At 46.0% G+C, this 20269-nt stretch overlaps 1 protein-coding gene across 1 annotated transcript in view; it reads left to right on the top strand.

The window, feature by feature from the left end:
• The window catches only part of FAM178B (family with sequence similarity 178 member B), a 2784983-nt gene that overhangs the window by 867505 nt on the left and 1897209 nt on the right, over positions 1-20269 (top strand). The window contains exon 6 of the mRNA XM_086943356.1: positions 11848-12920. Within this exon, the coding sequence (XP_086799482.1) occupies positions 11848-12920 (1073 nt within the window). The remainder of the gene's footprint in view (positions 1-11847; positions 12921-20269) is intronic.

Here is a 20269-nt window from a genome sequence, read left to right as displayed (position 1 = left end):
TGGCGTTTAATCAACACAACGTCATTGTTTTCTATCTTTAACCTTACTGATAAACAAATCAGTTTGGCACAGAAAGGAGCAGACTATACGATACTGAGCATTGAAAAACTTGAGAGATTACCATTGACAATGTCAGAAAGACAGGTCATTGAATGGTTAATACATTGGACCATTTCAATCCAGATAACAACTTTTCAGTTTCAATACTGCCAAAAATATATTTCTTAGTGGTAATGATTGTAAAAAATCACTAAGCAGTACGCTCCTGTGCCAAGGTATTAACTTGCATGGGGCCTGTGAAGGTTCTTCAAACAACCTTTCATGTCATCTTCAGGGTACCCCTACTACACAGATGGAGCCATTTTTCAAACAGCTTTCCAACGGTAGCTACGTTTTAATAAGCGATCACAGCTGCTGTGGCATGGTGCCAGGAAGAGCCTATCTCGTAACTGTGACTTCTAGGGTCGTTTGCTGTATGCAAATATTGTATCCAAACAGCAATCCAGACATGGAGGCGGCAATATGGCCTTATGTGAATATCTCTTCTATTCAAATTGATACTTTAAGCAGAATGAAGTCTATTCTTTTACAGGCAACTGTGCCTTTAACCTCGTCCAAAGAGACATATGACCGGCAAGTTGCAAGGACAACGGCAGAGATACATACCCTATTATCGACAAATTGTCCGGTACATTTCGTAGAAATGTTAAGCCAAATCTTAAACATGTCAGATACCAGTGGCATTGCACATGTATTTAAGACAATTTTTACAGGACTGCTAACACCCTTCGAAGCAGTTCTTGGCATCTTCCCGAATTTTGTGCATTCGCTCTTCGGTGGCCTGCCTCTTATTTTGGGACTCGTATCAGGAATTTCTTTTTTTTGTTCCTCCTGCTCCGGTATGGCAAGCCAAGTCACAGACAAACCTCTGGCAATGATGGAAGAAACGATCCTAGCAATACGATATCGAGACCGTATCACTAAGGTCCTCGGATTGGCCCGGCTAAGAGATATGAATACTACCTGGTTTCTTTCATTCAGACCAATTTGGCAAAATTGCATCTTACCTGTACTTCGATGTCTGCTATGCGGAGAAGAATGCGTGTTGGACGTGTGTCTTACACTACCATCAGCAGTACCAATGGATATTGACGCTTTGCTTTGTCCTGTTACGACTCATGCAACTTGTTGTCCCCAGCGGCTATCTATTCTGATGACGGCATTCGTTGAGACTTCACCATTACGATTAAGTGGGGGTGAGGTACGAGATGAAAGCCGCACCACACAGGTACAACCTTCTGTGAACATTGCTGATCCTGACATCGATGATGGCAATGCATCGCACATTTGCACTATTTCCACCTTTTCGGAGTTGGCCCAACTTTCACTGTTGTAGACAAATTTTTTACCGGCCTATCAGAAGTAATGCTCTTCCCTAACAACGAGAATAATATTTGAAGAAAAACGAGCTCATAGCGTTCCCTGAACTCTGAATACGACCTTCAGTTTGATAAACAGAACTCCAAAAAGACAGTGACACTTTTTTTCTCCCTTCCCGAGAACAAAATTATTTTCCCCTAAATTTCCAAAATATTTACTGTTTTTTGGCACATGGTACTCTGCTTAAAGTAGAACTATTCTTAGAGAACAGAAGTTCTATTTTTAGAGATTCTAGAGACAATATTTTGAATCAGCCTCTAGCATTTGTACAAACCTGTATAACTATGTGATGAAATGGTCTCGACTTTTTTCTGTATTCAGAGCAATTTCATAAATGTAATTTTCGCGATTCATTCAGCCGATATTCATATTTGCGTTTTATGAATGATAACTTTTGCTTGAAAGCGTACAGTATGATACTCATTTCGTGTATCTATACAATTTCAAATGCATTTCATTGTATTTTGGGGTGGGTTGGAAAACACATGCATACCTATATGTTTATATATTGCTTAGTATTTAGTAATGATGGACATTATACGTGTAGTGGGTGTTGTGAATGTATCTAGGACCCTAATTAATTATCCCTGATTCATGTCCTTATGAGGTTATGATAAATCATGTCCTAATGAAGACATACGAATCTTACCCATATTCAGCAATAGCCCATGCAGCCCAAATACGGCAAGGCTACTTCCTTAGATTCCTAGAGAGCACAACGAGTTCTTTCGACACACCAAACCTTCAGTAACCTGGGGATTCCCCATGACTTTGTTTTGATTTGTCATTGAACTCTTGCGAGCACTAAAGGAACAGTCAGTTCTTAGTGACATCTTTATTGACGTCTTATGTCCAACCTTACGTCAAACACGGCACCTTCCAGGTATAAATATACCAACACTTGCCTTAAGCAAACACACGGTGGTGTGCAGCAGAGCGGCTAGGTACTTATCCAAAGCCCAGCTGATGCGAGAGCCGAAGGAAGCCGCGCCTCCCCTTTGACACGCTGGAGAAGCTGCCTTTTCTCACGCTGAGAAATCCAGCTCCGGTGTTTCCAGTCACCCTTGCTGGGTGCTGGAAGATCGAGTCCTGAGAAACGAAATACAAGACCTCCTTCATTCTATAACCAAGGAACGGAGCTGACTCAAACCTTAGAGAGAATTCTTGTTTCAGATTCTTGGCAAAAAAAAAAAACTTAACTTAAAACTGCAACTTACTTACTCCTTCCCACGTTTTAGGCTTAGGTCAGGTACACCGGGGTAGGCGTATCTTAGAAGCAACAGTTGAGTTCGTTTAGACAATGTTTTTATGTATGTAAATATTTTATACATTTTAAAGTGACATATGGCTAAGAAACCATATCAATGCTTTTGCAGTATCTATACTACTATTATAAAGGAAGAACTTTGAACCTTTGAGGCGGGTAAACTCGGGAACCACAGCACCAATCCACACACCCGATACATCGTTGTAATCATCAGGGTGTGCAGATGGAGATAGGCTATATAAACGAAAAAAATATAGTTATTTAAAAAATTTACCAAAAAAAAAGTAGTCCCTTGGAAGAAGCACCGGCCGCGACGTGCGTGCCCGACGTGAGGAGCGCGGAGAGGAGCAGCGTCCAGGAGCGTGAGGAGGACCGGCGGACATGGCGCGGGGAGGAGCGGTGAGGAGCGGCGGACAGGCGGTGAGGATCGGCGGACAGCCGGTGAGGAGCGGCGGACAGGCGGGGTGGAGCGGTGAGTGGCGGATGAGGTAGGTTATTTATTTATTTAGGAGCGTTGGAAAAATTAAGCAAAAATGAAAATCGTGAGCAAGAGGAAGCAAACGGAGCATTACAAAAGTGAGCCAAACGGTGCATTACAGGAGGAAAAAGTTACGTGTGCAGGTTACAAAAGCATACATCGTGAGCAAGAGGAAGCAAACGGAGTATTAAAAAAGTGAGCCAAACGGTGCATTACAGGAGGAAAAAGTTACGTGTGCAGGTTACAAAAGCGTAGAAAGTAAACATAGAGGTATAGGAGGAAAAAGTGACGTGTGCAGGTAGCAAGAGGAAGGAAACGGAGCATTAAAAAAGTGACTTAACTTAAAACTGCAACTTACTTACTCCTTCCCACGTATTAGGCTTAGGTCAGGTACACCGGGGTAGGCGTATCTTAGAAGCATCAGTTGAGTTCGTTTAGACAATGTTTTTATGTATGTAAATATTTTATACATTTTAAAGTGACATATGGCTAAGAAACCATATCAATGCTTTTACAGTATTATTTTTATAATACTCCTTTTACTGTACGCAATTTACTTCATGATAAGTATTGCAATTATAGCAATTCACTTGTCTTGCACGAGAAAGAAGACTGCTCAATAAAATGACACCCTATTAATGAAAACGCCCATCTGTCTATTTCTCTGCACTCTGGTGGAACTAAGCATGCACGATTGACTGAGTGAAATAGCTGTCTATTGTTTTCACACGACTCTAGAGATACACTCCTTATTCTGGGGGAGCAAAGTTGTCATGTTATATGGTTGTCAGAAGCTAATCTCTTCTTGTCTAAATCAGGGAAGTTAACCCCTCCCTATTAATTCGAGAAAGTTTCTAGTGACCTCTGAGCTAGCTGGCACACACAATTAAGTCTGACATAGTCAGTAGAGACCTAGAGACCTCAGTCCTAAGTCCACACTGCTGTTTATGTTATTCCAATGCGCAGAGCCTATTGGGAATATAGGAACTAAACTACACTAGGGATCTACATATGCCCTGGTGGAGCGCACTAGCTCTCTGAAAATAATAAGGTCCCCAAATGGTGGGGCTTCTCAGGGCTCAATAACCAATGTGCCACCTTGAGCCTCTCAGGCTCCGAAACAAAGTGCCCCCAATCACGGGGGAGCGCCTCACTGCCAAATGGGGCCGCCCGAGACACCAACAGTAACATAAGAGCAGCCCTCTGCAGAGCAGGGCTGCTCGGATCACGGCACCAGCAGGGTACGCGACCCCGCACCTCCCACCCCAGCCGGCTTTCACTCACCAGCTTCCTGGCTGTGGGGGCAGCGCGTCTCCTTCTCCTCGTCGCCCAGCAGAAGCGCTTCTCTCGTTGGGAAAGGCGGGACTCTCCCTGACACATGGGAGCCCTGCGGAACAGCTGCTCCTTCAGCGAAGATGGGCGTTCTCCAAACACAGACGCGGCTCCACAGACGAGCCCCTCGTGACGTCCCGGCTCCTTCTCCCAAGTCGGCCAATCACAGTGTGGCTTCCGGGACGAGCCCCTCGTCGATGTGGCAATTCCTCTAACGCGGCCCAATCACCTCACGGCTTACAGGACGAGCCTCCTGCAGCCCGCCAATGACAGCGCAGCGCCTCGGGAAAGCTTCTCTCTGCCAGCCAATCTCAGCGCGGACCCTCCGGTTCTTCGGCCGCAGCTCCAGGATGAATACGGCGATTTCTCTGGCGCCAAATGAGGGGTAGGCTCCCTCGTAAGGCAAAATAAACGTAGCAGCGAGGTGGGCACTCGCTGAGGGAGCAGATAAACGGGGTGGCACCCATAGATTATGATGAAATCCCAAAAGAAGCAGGGTGGGCACCTGCTCACCCTGGGGCATACGAAGGGCAGGAGCGCTTCCTACAGCGGGAAAACGACAGCGCTCTGCCCAGGAAAGTAGAATAAAGCGCTCTCAAGGCGCTAGGGCATAGGCAAGCCCACAGGCCCCAGGAATGACCCCTACCACCAGAAGGGTCCCACTAATTCCTGGATCTCAAAAACAAAGGTCCTGGGGGCAAAGTGAAGCAAAGGGGACCCCAAGAAAGAAAAGATCCTCCAGGCATCCAGGTCCATCAGCAGTCCAGGGGCTGGGCAGGACCCAGGGAGGCAAGCCTTCCCCTGGGCCCCAGCAGCAGCATGCCCCTGGCTGATTCCAGTCAGAAACAAGAACATCTTACAAGAGGTCACAGCCTCTTTTTATACACAAAATCCTTTGTCTAGCAGGGTGTAGGCAATGTAAGAACCAGCTACAACTGGTTATGGAGAACTCCTTTCACTGGCCAGGCTAGGGACATCAGACGCATCACAGGGGGTAGAGCCAGCATTGTGGAGGGAAAACCCATCCCTATTCAGGTGTACCCCTCCCTCACATCAGCATGCTAATCTCTCCATTCACCACCGGGGCAGACCCATCCTGACTCCTGGAGTCAGGGTCACAGCCAGCTCCAGCCAATCACACGCCAGACACAAATTACACAAACATGCCAACTTCTAGAAGTGGCACTTCCACACTAGACACAATCATGCCGCATACATCATTGCGCAGCATTCAATCTCACGAGTTCGCACATCCCAAACTCGACCCTGCACTCCCCACTCATCAGGAACTACCATGGTCACACATATTCCCCATGCATTCCTATGGGAGGGCAGGTCACTCTCACCACACACACAGAAAGCGTATGCACTTTACACAGGACCACAGTGAAAAAGTGCGGAGACCTAAAATCACCAATACCAGGTTACAGAAACAGGCTAGGAAAAAGCAAAAAGTTTTGGGGTGAACCTACCAAAAAGGGCCGGGTCCAACACAACCCCCTTCCAGCCAAAACGCAGGGTAGACCACTCATTCCCTTGATGGGCGTCCCTGCTTTGGGCGACAAAACACGGACACAGGCCCGCACGGCAGGGACACCCTCCGGTTCTACGCCACTCTTAACCCACATGGATTCCTCTCAACAAGAGCTCCCTGGCCCAACTAGGATACCCCACTGGCACCCTCAAGTCGTCCACGGCCAGGACCAGGCCCTAGGCCATCCAGATGTCACAGGTCCTGACCACTTCACAGAGTGGGGGGCAGTAACCCCTGGCACACAATAGCCATTCTCCACTCTCCCTCTCAGTATAGCTACAACTACCACTGATCCTTCAACCTAGGGTCCAAACCCTCAGGCTGACCAGAGGTCACGGGCAAGAATGCCCCACCCTACCTCTACTTCTGGGGTTCTGCACCCTCCCAGGGAAGCACCCACCAGAACACATCTCTCCCACCAGATCAGGACCTTTATCCATCACTGGTCTACCACCTGGGATTTGGAAACTATTTCACTTCGGAGGTACAAAGCACACAGCACAGTCCCTCTTCAAGCAGGTGGGGGGACACAGCACACAGCAAAGTCCCCTTTCCTCTACCTTAGTGGAAACAACAAACTGCAGGTGAGCCCTAGATCACAGAGCAAGGGCAGCCCCTCAGTCTCTTCAGCTGATCTGCTTTGGCAGAGATTCCTTCTTGACCTGGAAGTTTCCTAATCTCCCAACCTAGGATCTAAACCCTCAGGTTGAACCGGGACAGAGTTAGTGACACCGTCCGTCTGCACCCCCTTCCAGAGTTCTGCACCCTCCCACCTTGGAGCGGTACCCCTGGAAGCCAAACCGGTCAGGACACTGAGTACAGCTGCCCTTCCCTCCAGGTCAGGCTGAACCTGTACCTGGCCTCCCCCCTCCTCGGGGAACGACCTCCAGAGGCCCCACAAATGGTCAAGCACTCTAGACTGTCAAATGCCCAGCGAACCAGGACTTCTGCACCCTCCACTAGGAGTGGTACTGCCCAACACCAGGACCACCGGAGTTCTGGTTACAGACACTCCCCGTCCTCTAGACACAGGAAGATCCTCCTCAAATGACCTGTAAGTACAGCTTAGGCCCCTTACCTAGTGCTCCCTTAGGGAACCCTCCAGGCCCTGAGACAGGGTTTCGGGCCAACGTGGGACACACTGTCCCACACTCACTCCGCCTCCACTGAGACAGGACGCGAGCCCCTACACCCCTACCATTCTACTGGGACCTAGCTGGGCTACATATGAACCTCTTCCCCTACACAGGATCATCAGATACACAAGTCACTACTTTTAGAATCACTCTCCAATTCCTTTGCAAGACATCTAGCACACCGCCAGACGCCCACCTTCTTGTCCAGTGCCTCTGCAGGACCTCCTGCACACCACCAGTGGTACACCTCCCGTGCAAGCTCCTTTCATCACCAAAAAAACCTCACACCAACTCCTCTAGTTCAACACACCACTCATCTACACACTCCCCCTCCAGACTGGTGAGACAGTTCCTCCCTTCCTCTGACTCTCAACCTGTACCCCTCTTACTGAGCACCAGGCACCATACTCTGGGAACTGGGAATGGGACTTCACGCACTGGACACATTTTAGCTGCCACCACTGAATCCTACCATACTGGGGAATCCAGACACACATGCTACACTCAGGCGATAACCACCCTCCTGAGCTAGCCATTTCTCCTCCACACTCCCTCTCTTCTTTCTATCCACACCTCTGGGGACAGGAACAGGGATTGGGCACTGGACCCAGCAAGGGATTCCTTATCTATGGGAACCTCCCTCTCTACTGGCGTCCCGCCCTGTCATTTTCTCTCTTCTGCCACTAAACATAAAGCGCAGGAACACCATTTGAAAATGACACTCTTGAGGAAAAACAAAATCAAAAATAAAATAATCCCAAACATGTGACTATCTAAAATGCAGAGTTTTGTAATGTAGCCAGTTGTCGCTGTGGTACTGTGCAAACACAAGTCCTAATACCACCGCTGCCTCTGGCAAAGCACATTACACAGGAATCACATTTAGGCCTAACCAGTAACTACAGTAGGCAATCTCTCACTAGTCTAAACACATTAGACTCTGCCTCCTAAGAATAAATCACATTTAGGGGCATAACTCACAGTGAAACATAATCTTACTAACATAAACCTACATAGGTAAGATAACCTCATAATCATAGTAACATCACATTGCGCAAAAATCATGTTAGGGCCTTGCGCCCTACCCACATACTAGCCCCCCTGACCAACTGGCCATCTCAAGAAGGGCTCAAATGCCCTGTGTCCAGAATATCAGGGCGCGCTGCCACGCAGCGCCAGTCAGGGGTGCGCCACCGGCGCAAACCTAAACATTGCAGCTGCCAACTAAGTGCTGGGTAGCTGGGAACAGCAACAGGGCCTAAATGTTGCAGCTGGCACTAAGTGATGCGCAGCTGTAGGAGGCCTGGCACCTCTGTGCCATCTCTGTCCCTCCCAGGGACTCTCTCTTTCTCATTGCGCCTAAACGGTGCAGCTGCCCACTACTTGCTGGGCAGCTGGGAGGAAAACTGCGGCATGGGCTCTCATTGGCCCTTAGGACAAACTGCGTCGCAGGGGTTGGAGCCACACAGGCTCTCAAACAGCTGAGAGGCATTGGAGCCATCTGGCTCTGTGAATTCTCTGCCCCCAAATGGTTGGAGCCCTCTGGCTCTAGGGATCTACATATGCCCTGGTGGAGAGCACTAGCGCTCTGAAAATAATCAGGCCCCCAAATGGTGGGGCTTCTCAGGGCTCAACAACCAATGTGCCACCTTGAGCCTCTCAGGCTCCAAAACAAAGTGCCTCCAAATAAGGGGGGAGCGGCTCACTGCCAAATGGGGCCGCCCGAGACACCAACAGTAACATAAGAGCAGCCCTCTGCAGAGCGGGGCTGCTCGGATCACGGCACCAGCAGGGTACACAACCTCGCACCTCCCACCCCAGCTGGCTTTCACTCACCGGCTTCCTGGACGTGGGGGCAGCGGGTCTCCTTCTCCTCATCGTCCGGCAGCAGAGCTTCTCTCGTGGGCAAAGGTGGGGCTCTCCCTGACACATGGGAGCCCCGCGGAACAGATGCTCCTTCAGCGAAGACGGGCGTTCTCCAAACACGAACACGGCTCAACAGACGAGCCCCTCATGACGTCGCGGCTCCTTCTCCCAAGTCAGCCAATCACAGTGCGGCTTCCGGGACGAGCCCCTCGTCGACGTGGCAATTCCTCTAACGCGGCCCAATCACCTCGCGGCTTACAGGACGAGCCTCCCACAGCCTGCCAATGACAGCGAGGTGCCTCGGGAAAGCTTCTCTCTGCCAGCCAATCTCAACGCGGCCCCTCCGGTTCTTTGGCCTCAGCTCCCGACTGAGGACGGCGATTTCTCTGGCACCAAATGAGGGGTAGGCACCCTCGTAAGGCAAAATAAACGTAGCAGCGAGGTGAGCACTCGCTGAGGGGGCAGATAAACTGGGTGGCACCCGTAGATTATATTAAAATCGCAAAAGACGCAGGGTGGGCACCTGCGCACCATGGGGCGTACGGAGGGCAGGAGCACTTCCTACAGCGGGAAAACGACAGCGCTCTGCCCAGGAAAGTAGAATAAAGCGCTCTCAAGGCGCTAGGGCATAGGCAAGCCCACAGGCCCCAGGAATGACCCCTACCACCAGAAGGGTCCAACTAAGTCCTGGATCTCAAAAACAAAGGTCCTGGGGGCAAAGTGAAGCAAAGGGGACCCCAAGAAAGAAAAGATCCTCCAGGCATCCAGGTCCATCAGCAGTCCAGGGGCTGGGCAGGACCCAGGGAGGCAAGCCTTCCCCTGGGCCCCAGCAGCAGCACGCCTCTGGCTGATTCCAGTCAGAAACAAGAACATCTTACAAGAGGTCACAGCCTCTTTTTATACATAAAATCCTTTGTCTAGCAGGGTGTTCGCAATTTAAGAACCAGCTACAACTGGTTATGGGGAACTCCTTTCACTGGCCAGGCTAGGGACATCAGACGCACCACAGGGGAGGGAGCAAGCATTGTGGAGGGAAAACCCAGCCCTATTCAGGTCCCAGGTGTACCCCTCCCTCACATCAGCATGCTAATCTCTCCATTCACCACCGGGGCAGACCCATCCTGACTACTGGAGCCAGGCTCACAACCAGCTCCAGCCAATCACACGCCACACAAATTACACAAACATGCCAACTTCTAGAAGTGGCACTTCCACACTAGACACAATCATGCCGCATACATTATTGCGCAGCATTAAATCTCACGAGTTCGCACAAACCAAACTCGACCCTGCACTCCCCACTCATCAGGAACTACCATGGTCACACATATTCCCCATGCATTCCTATGGGAGGGCAGGTCACTCTCACCACACACACACAGAGCGCACGCACTTTACACTGGACCACAGTGAAAAAGTGCGCAGAGACCTAAAATCACCAACACCAGGTTACAAAAACAGGCTAGGAAAAAGCAAAACGTTTTGGGGTGAACCTACCAAAAAGGGCCGGGTCCAAAACAACCAAATATGAATTCTTCATTTTGTAATGTAGTAATCGAATTTATTAATGGTCTGTTCAAAATTCCTCTAATGTTAAAGCCGTCACTGTACAGAAACTCGAGATTACTTTGGCTCTGTGTGTGAAATCCCCTTTTGGACCTATTCATTAAGTGCACTGAAGTGCCGTCTTGTAGAACAAAACTTATGCTCTGCTATTAATAATCACAGCAGGATGGTTTGGAGCAATTCAGACCTTTTTAATAAATGCACTATGCCTCGAGTTCCATTTAGAGAAAATTGTCCTGACAACCAATCCTTGATTTGTATCTATGATGTTATGATTTCTACGCACCCTCTCAACCACAATCCACCATCCGATTCATGGGGAGGTATTTAAATAGCCTGTGCTTGAAAATGTTCACTGGCAAGAACCAAGACAAACAAGAATAAAGACAAATCTTCCGTCTCTGGCATTCAGAAACCCTAACCAAGGACAACCTGCAAAACATCATTCACTGGATAGTAGCCACCATTGCCCCTTGCCATTCCACAGTGAGATGGGTCCTCAGAATATGAGAGCACATTTGACCGAGAGAACGACTATAAAAGCAACACTTTTCAGTCATTCCACGATGATATCTGCAGGGCTAAAAGATTGGGATCCTGTAATACATGTACTTCTCATCACTGTGGACGTCCAGTGCAGGTCTGGAATTGCTTGGGGCCAGCAACTATTTCACTAAGGTGAGTGTTGAATTTGGTCTGCACCAAGACTTTTTTAGTGAGTCTCACTGCGAATTTCTGCTTTTGGTTTACTATTTCTTGTAGTCATACACAAGTATGTGCATGTACGGAAGATCCCGTGCCAGAGTAGAAACAGTTACTTATCTTTAATTACATTTTTTCACTGTTGGTGTCTTTCATATATTCATGTGCAATCTTGTATCATCCTCATGAAATGAGGCTTTAGAGAACGTTCACTTCAAAGTGATATGAAACTTTTCGCAGTTGAAGCATCTAGAAATAGCAATTCATTGTCCCTGCTCACTGGCATTTTTCGGTTCTTGCAATGGGATGGATAGGCTGATAGTTTGTCAAATTATTGCATTTTGTAAACGCTGAAGTAACATTCCCAGCCCAGCCCAGAATGAAACCCGCTATGGAAAAGTGAGGTTGCAGATAAGTAACTTTTTCTTTCTACCAATCTAGACATCTGGCTTACATATTCCAATGTGAAAAAACTGCACCTATGAAGGGAAAGATGTGAAAAATGTACTTTGTCTTTCTCCTGCAGGAACATCTTTTGCCAGAGTGTTACTTAAGAGGCTCTCGCCTTCGGACTACGCATTGGCAGGCTGTCCCATGCCATCTCATCAAAAATACCCAAATTGCTCTGATGCTGACAGTACTAATGCTTTCTCTCCTTGTAATAAGACTGCAAAAGAATCCAAAACCAAAAGGGCCACAGGGAACATCAGCAGCCATAGCAGCAGTGAAACTAAAAAACAAAAGACAAAGCCGTTCAGTGACCCTGTCTCTGTAAGTGCACTTGACGTTTTTAACAGAGACTCTCCTGATCAGCAGCTCAGGGGGTCGTGCCAGCTTTCCTCCTCTGCTATTCATCCTGACAAACACAGCAAAAAGGCTGTTAGTAGCTGTGATAGCAAGCATACCTCTATGGAGAGCTGCAGTCCATCTCATGTGTCGGACAATTCTGAAATTATATTTCCTGTGGACTGGAGTCCCCCCAGGATAGACTTTCTTTACAAGATGGAGCTTCCGGATCCCAGAATGACCCTTCCCCAGAACAGTGTGGACCTCGTGAATACTGACAGTGGTATGTTGTTAGGTGCAATGCAACTGCAGGTGCAGGTAGATGTAGGCACTGAGGTCGCCAACGACACCAGTGATCGCTGTGCAAAGGGAGATATAAGTGTGCTGGAAGAGACTGTCCTTGAAGAATTTGTGGTGAACGAAACTTCACAGAGTGCTGATGATGTTGCCAATCCATGTAAAGGGGGACAGGTATCCGCAATCTCACCACCGGCTGATATCCTGTCTGTTCCTCATAGTGATTTTGAAGCAAGCCCAATGCTGGTAGAACTCTTGCAGGAGAAATCCATGATAATGTCCAACAATGCCTACTCAAGCTCACCCAATGTTCTCACATTAGAAAGAGTTAGTTTGGCTGTTGACTCGGACTGTGAAGGTGAAGAGGAAGAAGATCAAGGCTTGGTGAAACTAGGAAATCTTTCCCAACCTGTGAAAAGTGCAGGAGCATGTAGTCTACAGACAACCAGCCCCATGCAAGCAACACTCAAAGGAATGCGTTCTCTGACCGTGATGAGCCGTTCTCCTCACAGATGGGTATGTTAACTATTTTCATAGAATGGGTCACTTGAGCTTTGCATGAGAATTGATATGAAAGCACAGTAACAAAATAAATAAATATATATTGATCTATATACATTTATATTCATAAATCGATATATATTCACTGAAAAAACAAAGGTTAACGAGACATTATGGTTAGCTGACATTTTGGTATAAAAAACCTATCATTTTAAACACACAAAAAAACACTAAAATTCACCTTTTATTTCATCTGCCCTAACTATAACTTGCATCTCCGCCATGCAGTGCTTATGACCTTACATTACACCTGTCCTGACATGTTCAGTGACATCACTGATGACATCATTCACAAAGTGTGATAGTTTACTCTACGCCCGTAAAACAAACACATATTTAGCGAGATGAATGTGTTGCAAATGTTCCATAGCTTCAAAAGTGCTAATAAAAATAGAGATTTGAAAGAACTCTGTCTTTCAAATGTGTTGTGGCTAATTCAAGGCTAACAGCTCTCTATGAAGAATGATAGACAGGAGAAAGGCTCTATGTCTAACACAGTTGACCACCAAAAGACCTTGAAAACGTTTTAGTTAGTGGGTTATTTATGAAGAAAAGGTTGCAGCGACAAATCTAGTTTTAGTGTAACTAATAATATACTAATATAACTAACTAAAACTTTACTTCCTAGGAAAGGAGTGGACTATCTCTAAATGTCAGTGGATTGCATGAAATATGTTTGTCGTTGTGCTTAGGCTACCTAAACTGAATACAATACGTTGACATTGTTGAAGATTACTGTGCAGGAAGACCACTATGCTTATTGGGGTATGGCTAGGTTGTAAACTTGAGAGGTACAAAATATTTTCACAAAGCTACTTGTGCAAAGGTGGATTAAGTCTCAGGTAGGCCTGCCTGGTAGTAGGCATGTTCAAGGTAAGAGAAGTGGGTAGGAAGTTTTGCTGGGACATATCTTAGTTGAGGAATTGTCTATCCAACATAATACGTGTGCATATTGTGTTTTGTTACCTTTTTAGGTCGAGCTTCGATAGACCTGTTGTACCTCTTCTGTGGGGTTTGGCAAACTATCTGTGTCATTCAGAAATGCTGGCTTGTTATTGATGCATTTGACTAAGTGGCCCTCCTTTGCATGCTAAGCTCCATCCCTGGCAATGTCACTCAGAGAACGTTTTATTTGGCTATCACACTGTACAGTGTGTGATGGCCCCTCCTCCTTGTTTTTGTTTTTCATTCCTTGGCTAGATTCATTTTGGTAGTGGCTCCAGAGACGGATTTTGGTTTCACATCCGGTTGACTGTAACTTGTTTTTAGGTCTCACCTGAGCCAGCGCATGCGCTGCATGGCGAGACGTTGAGTATGTGGCAATTTAAAAGTGCTACCACACGCTTTTGCTGGCCTAGCGCTTGCAGTTACGCGCGCGTGCTCGCGTGCAGCCACCAGCTTTCAGCACCTGATCAGGCGCCATCTGTAGAGCGGTCACTTTCGCCGCTGCTGCGAGTGCACCGCTCACGTGCTTTTTAAAAATGTCCTTTTTGTGTGCGCGCACACCTCTCGCTCACCATTTGGGGGGTGTTTTTAATTCCTTTTTTGCGCGTGCGCGCGCACACAACTCCTGGGATTCTTATAACCTAACTTGAGACGATTAGTCAAGAGTTGACTCTTGCTACGGGCCCACTGCAGCATCGCTCACATAACACTGTAGAATGGACTTCACACGCGCCGCCAGATTTGTTTTAAGACCGCAAATATAAGCACCATCACACAACTACAGCAGCCCACAACTGGATTAGGACCTCGTTGACAACACACTGCAAGACATGTAAACCCTACTGTGGCATGACCTCTGTAAGCTTTTATAGCAGTATACACACATATCCTGTCACTGCACCTCGCGAGGGATTGGCTTGCTGAGAACTCTTCTCTTGATTCAGTGCACACAGATCTCAATGCTCAGCGTGCACTGACAGTATCTGGAGAAACCTGTTTCTTTTTCTCCCAGTTGACCCTTGTGAGTGACTAATTGCATTCTAGGACAACCTCAGTTCTCTCTTTCTTGCTCCGGGCTGTGGAATAACGTGTTACAAGTGTGGAGAATGCCAATTAAACTATTGACCTTTGATCTCTCGAAACACACCTTTTCAAATTGTCCTCCGGCCATTCCCATTCAGGTCCAGAGTAATTTACATTAGTGATGATGCGTGTGGGGCAGTTCCTTCTGCTTTATGGCTGTGCTGAATACTAATGGGTGCCCTATGGATGTGGCCCCGTTTAAAAGTTCGCCTCAGCAGATTTGGAGAAGACGTCTGGTCCTCAAAAATCTTCTCACAAACATTGCTCTAAAAACAACACCCAACCAACCACGCATAAGGGACGCAAGAGTTACTTACGCAGCCACACGGAGTGCGCTTTGGGCCTGGTAATGGGTAGGAAAGCGATTAACAAAGATTAATACAATAAAAAACAAGCATTGGCATAGCCAATAGATCTCGCCTTTGGGACATTGTAAGTGTTTAGCCATGCAACAGTTGATGTTGCACCAAGGATATTGTGCTGCATAATTAAATACTTATAAGATCCCAAATGCGAGACCTATTGGCTATGCCAATGCTTGTTATCTACATCTGCCCCGGTCCTCTTCCTCCTGCCCACGCACTTTAGGAATCTGCTGCCTGCCTATACTTGAGGGGCAGGGCATGACATGTGTTGTGTTTGTTGTTGAAGCTGCACCGTGCACTCAACTTGTGTTGCTTCCTTTCCTCTCCATCCCTTACATCTCTCCCCTCATTGTACCTTCTGATAAACGTGTCCTCTAAATATTAACCACATTCAGAAGATGCCAAATATTTCAAGAAAAGAGCTTGCTGGTCCATGCCAATCTTTCAGAGCCCCACGTTATGTTCGGGCATGATAACGTATTGCCAGCTGAGAATTGTAGCATACCTGTAGCCTTGTTGGGGAGGGTACAGAAATCACCAGAATGCATCATACAATGAGTAATGCACAATGACGCGCATGTTGGTCAATCAAGTAAGCCAAACAAAATGCCTGTATACACAAACAAAAATACATGTGGTGTGATCTGCTGCCTGCCTACACTTGAGGGGTGGGGCATGCTGGGAGTCGCATTTGTTAGTGAAGCTGAGCCGTGCACTCTGATTGTGTTGCTTCTTTTCCACCCAGTCCCTTACATCTTTCACCTCAGCTTATTCATCCCATCTCTTTCCACCTGCTCTCGCATATGTTTCTTCTCCTTACATCCGCTCGTTATGGTTTGTATTCTGCTCCATGTAGCTAGCTGAACGTTTCCACTTTTAAAAAATCAACCAGGTAGTTAATTTCAGTATACATATTTAATTTACAGTACTTGCTGAGGTACAATTTACATTTCTTACAAAACTACTAGAACTTAAAAGCATTACTTTTGCACAAAAATTCTATTATATTAAAGACAACAACAGCAATCAGTCTTCTGAAGATATGAGAGCTTCATATCAGTTTCTCACACAATTTAAGTACTTACTTCTGGACACTTAGTAAATGTATTTCTAGAAAACTGGCAATGCACTAAGCACTGGATGTACATATATGTTAAAGTTGAGAGGAGCTGTGGAGCCACTGTCAAAAGTGCAAGCAGTAACCAGGAAAGGCCAGGCTGAAATCCTTATGTCCCCGTTCAATTAAATTGTGTGAGCCTGTCTAAGTTGCTCTGTTCCCTCAGCCTCGCTTTCTTCAAATTACAGAGCTGGGTTTGGGAGCAGATCAATTCAGATTTCAGAATAGGCTCTACAAACAACTGCTGCACTCATGCATAGGCAGGGTTTATAATGTGGCCACATATATAATAGCGTGAATTAGAAGGTACTGGCAAGGGAATTTATTCAGATCAACAGTTAACAGAACTCAGATTGACAAATTACTTGTATCGATTTATCTGGCCCAACCTTATTGGAATCTGTACAAATTGTATCTTAGTTTGTCTTGTTGTGACATGAAAGAACAATCAAATCAAAGAGCAATCAAACAAAAATAGCAACACAGGAAATCTTTTATATCAAAAGATTATTTTATATATATGCAAATATTTAAAGTTTCAAAGGGTACAAATCATCTCATAGATTTAATTACAAATTCAAATGCAGAAGGAATAAACAAATTGTCCTATTAACCACATGGCTGCTAAGGCAATTCCCCCCCTGTGCTGCAGATCCTCCTTTCTCATTGTTTCATGACGAGCTCAGCTCGTCATAAGCACACGACCAGTGTACTGCATGACGAGCTGAGCTCGTCATGAGCAGCGAAGGGGTTAAACATCTGAATAAAAATTCCAATCAAGTAAATCTAATAACAAATGACTCCTATTTCTTTTATAGTGAAGGTCACTTGCGTAGTTGATTACCAATGCAGAAGTGGACTTAGCAGTCGACGTTTCGGTCTTTTGTTCTTAACTTTCAAGACCTTCCTCAGGACAACATATATTTATATGTAACGGTTACCCCTTCTGAAAACTGATTTTAGCAGACGTCTCATAAGGTTATTAACAATGGAAATTTGGCCGTCACAATTTTCTGAATTGTTAAATGTTATTTCTTCAGGCCTATATTTCAAGGAACTTTCGTTTGCAGCCTTTTTGTTCTTATTTAGGATGCAATATTATTTCTCGCTTGCAAATGAATCTTCAGAGAGTATTCACAGAAGGTTTTCCTTCTAACGCTTCACAGTCTTTCGGATTCGAAATGCACTGACGCCAAAACAGCATAGCAGCATAGCAAAATAGCATCAACTTAGTGCACACGGCAAACATCAGTCAATATGCTCTCTCATATTAACAAAACGTAGTGTTCTTAAATGTGTAAAGAGTCTTCTATCGAGTAACCCCTGATGTTTGAGACATGGCAGAGATGTTCATGGCATCTAGAGTATAGACGGCTTCGGACACTGATAACTGAGCTCTTGAGTATGATCATGAAAGATGTCTGCCCTGGTTGTAGAGGTCACCTTGTGACAGGAGTTTCTGCGAAGTTATGCCGGTGTGCATCTACTGAAAGAAGTGAGAGAAGAGGGCTGACCTATCCTTACGCCCTGAGGACCAATGACCACCACCAAGGTTTGGTCAGGGAACATCTGGGGAAACCTCACCTGCTGCACTGAATCAGTGCTCCCGCACAAGAGCACTCACACTTACAAAGCGTAGCAACTGCTTCCATCGTGCCCGTGGATACACGCATTAACTGTGCATGGCTTAACAACTAGGGAAGCTGACTTTGATACTGGGGAGCCAGTTTCGATATGGCGGGACGCTCAAATTCAGTAGCTGCCCATGGTGGGAGTGCTGCTGGGCACTGACGTGTGGAGGGGCAGGGTGGGGGTAGTAAACTACAGATTACGGCCGATTAGATTATTTATTTATATATTTACTTACCTCTAATTGGCCGTAATCTGTAGTTTAAACATGAAGGGGTGGAAGCACACTGCTGACCTCCTAGCACAGTTCGCCCCTTAGCATTCTGGTAAATTCTTACCCGTCTCAGTACCTCTCACAGGCTCACGGGTGCATCTCCACTAGCTTGTCAGCTCACTGGCTCAAGGGAGCCTTTTTAAACAGGAAGGAGTGGGAGCACACTGCTGACCTCCCAGCACACCCTTAGCATTCTGGTAAATGCAGTTTGCAGTGCAATCTTACTTGATATTTTGCTGGAGTGTTCCACCAAATTTAGTACAAATTAGTGCTGTCATCTCTAGACACATGTGTTTCTGGATTTTATCCGTCATCAGTAGAGATCAAAAAACGATTTTCATCTGGGGTTGCTGTGCAGGCTGCCAACATTCTTATTCTCTGTAGTTTACTACCCCCCCCCCCCCCCCCACCCTGCCCCTCCCCCGCCCCACATCAGCGCCCAGCAGTACTCCCACCACAGGTCGTTACTGCGAGCCGGCACTGTTGTTCTTACAAGACCACTCTATTCAGACAAAAGAGTCAGTTTACACTTTACCTACATATTCTGTAAGCATCTCCGGACATTCATAGATGAAGCAGGAAAATTTGTTTTCCGACCCTCATGTGACTAAAACTCAGAGGCCCTGCTTGCTGTCAGAGACAAATGGACATAATTCCAAAAGCATGACTGGGTACTAGATTGTGCATGGGTAAGGTTACCAAATGATTCTTAGTTACTATAGAAATATTATTCCAAACGCTGGTGTCCTTTTTGCAAATAATTGTTTTCAGATGTTTAGTCCAATTTGCTCATTGAAACAAATGGCTAGAATTCCCACTATGCATTAGCATATTTTATAATGTAAACAGGGTCGCACATCAGAACCACAAAGAAGAGTAGAGGTTGGCAACGTGTTAGCAAATACAAGGTATGGAAAAGAATAAGTCTTAGTGCTGATCAGGATTACAGGAACACCTTGGGTGTTGATGCATGGTTCTCTGAAAAGATCACTGTGCTAAACTTAAAAAAAACAATTGTACCCTGGCACTCACAATATTACTTCAACATTGCTGCTTAGATTTGAAACACAAAATCTTTGTATTTTATTGGTTGCTCAAATCACAGGATACGACAATATTTGTATCTGTACTGGGATTCTCTCGAATTTAATAGTCAGTATGACATCTAGTCAATACATAACGTACATAAAATGTCAGATCAGCAATTTAGGTTCTCACTTGTGTATACAAAAGCTTGATGTTATTTCATACAAGAAAAAGATTTTTTGAGAAACATTGCATGCTATACAGGTATTTTTTGAAAGTCCAATTCTTGTTGCTAGAAGAACAAACAGCATGGTGAAATAGAAACATGACAGCTGACACATGTTTTGTTACATTGGTAACTTCTTCAAGGCTTTTATACGTAAGGGAAACAATCCTCAATAACTCGAAAAGAGTCAACCAGAGTTGTGTTGTCTTTGTGTCATATGGAGTAGCAAAAAACAATAATGTCCTTATATGTGCTGTTGAAAATCTGTTAATGGCCTTCAAACGTTGTGGAACCACCACTGTGAGAGAATGTGTAAGCAGGTCATATGGTCTAGACTTCTCAAGTATATAGTACTTGACAAAGATGGCGTAAAGTGTAGGCATAAATTGTTAGGATTCAAGAGTCGATTCCCGAAGATAAAAAATCCTCCATCCCTCCCTGTGCACAGGTTGTACGTTGTATGCCTGAAAACTGCATGTTTGCAAAAGTGGAGGTACATGCAATGTGCCACTGGAGGGCTGTAATACGTCGTTTTATTAGTCCTATGCGGACCCAGGGCTCTAGTATGCCCCTGTTGCTTGTATTGATAAGACTGCTACCTCGTTCCCCTCCGGCCCTTACTTTGACATACATGCGCAG

Source organism: Lissotriton vulgaris, chromosome 11 (assembly GCF_964263255.1).
Source record: "Lissotriton vulgaris chromosome 11, aLisVul1.2, whole genome shotgun sequence".
In the NCBI taxonomy this organism is placed as follows: domain Eukaryota; kingdom Metazoa; phylum Chordata; class Amphibia; order Caudata; family Salamandridae; genus Lissotriton; species Lissotriton vulgaris.
This window is presented reverse-complemented; position numbering and strand designations above follow the sequence as displayed.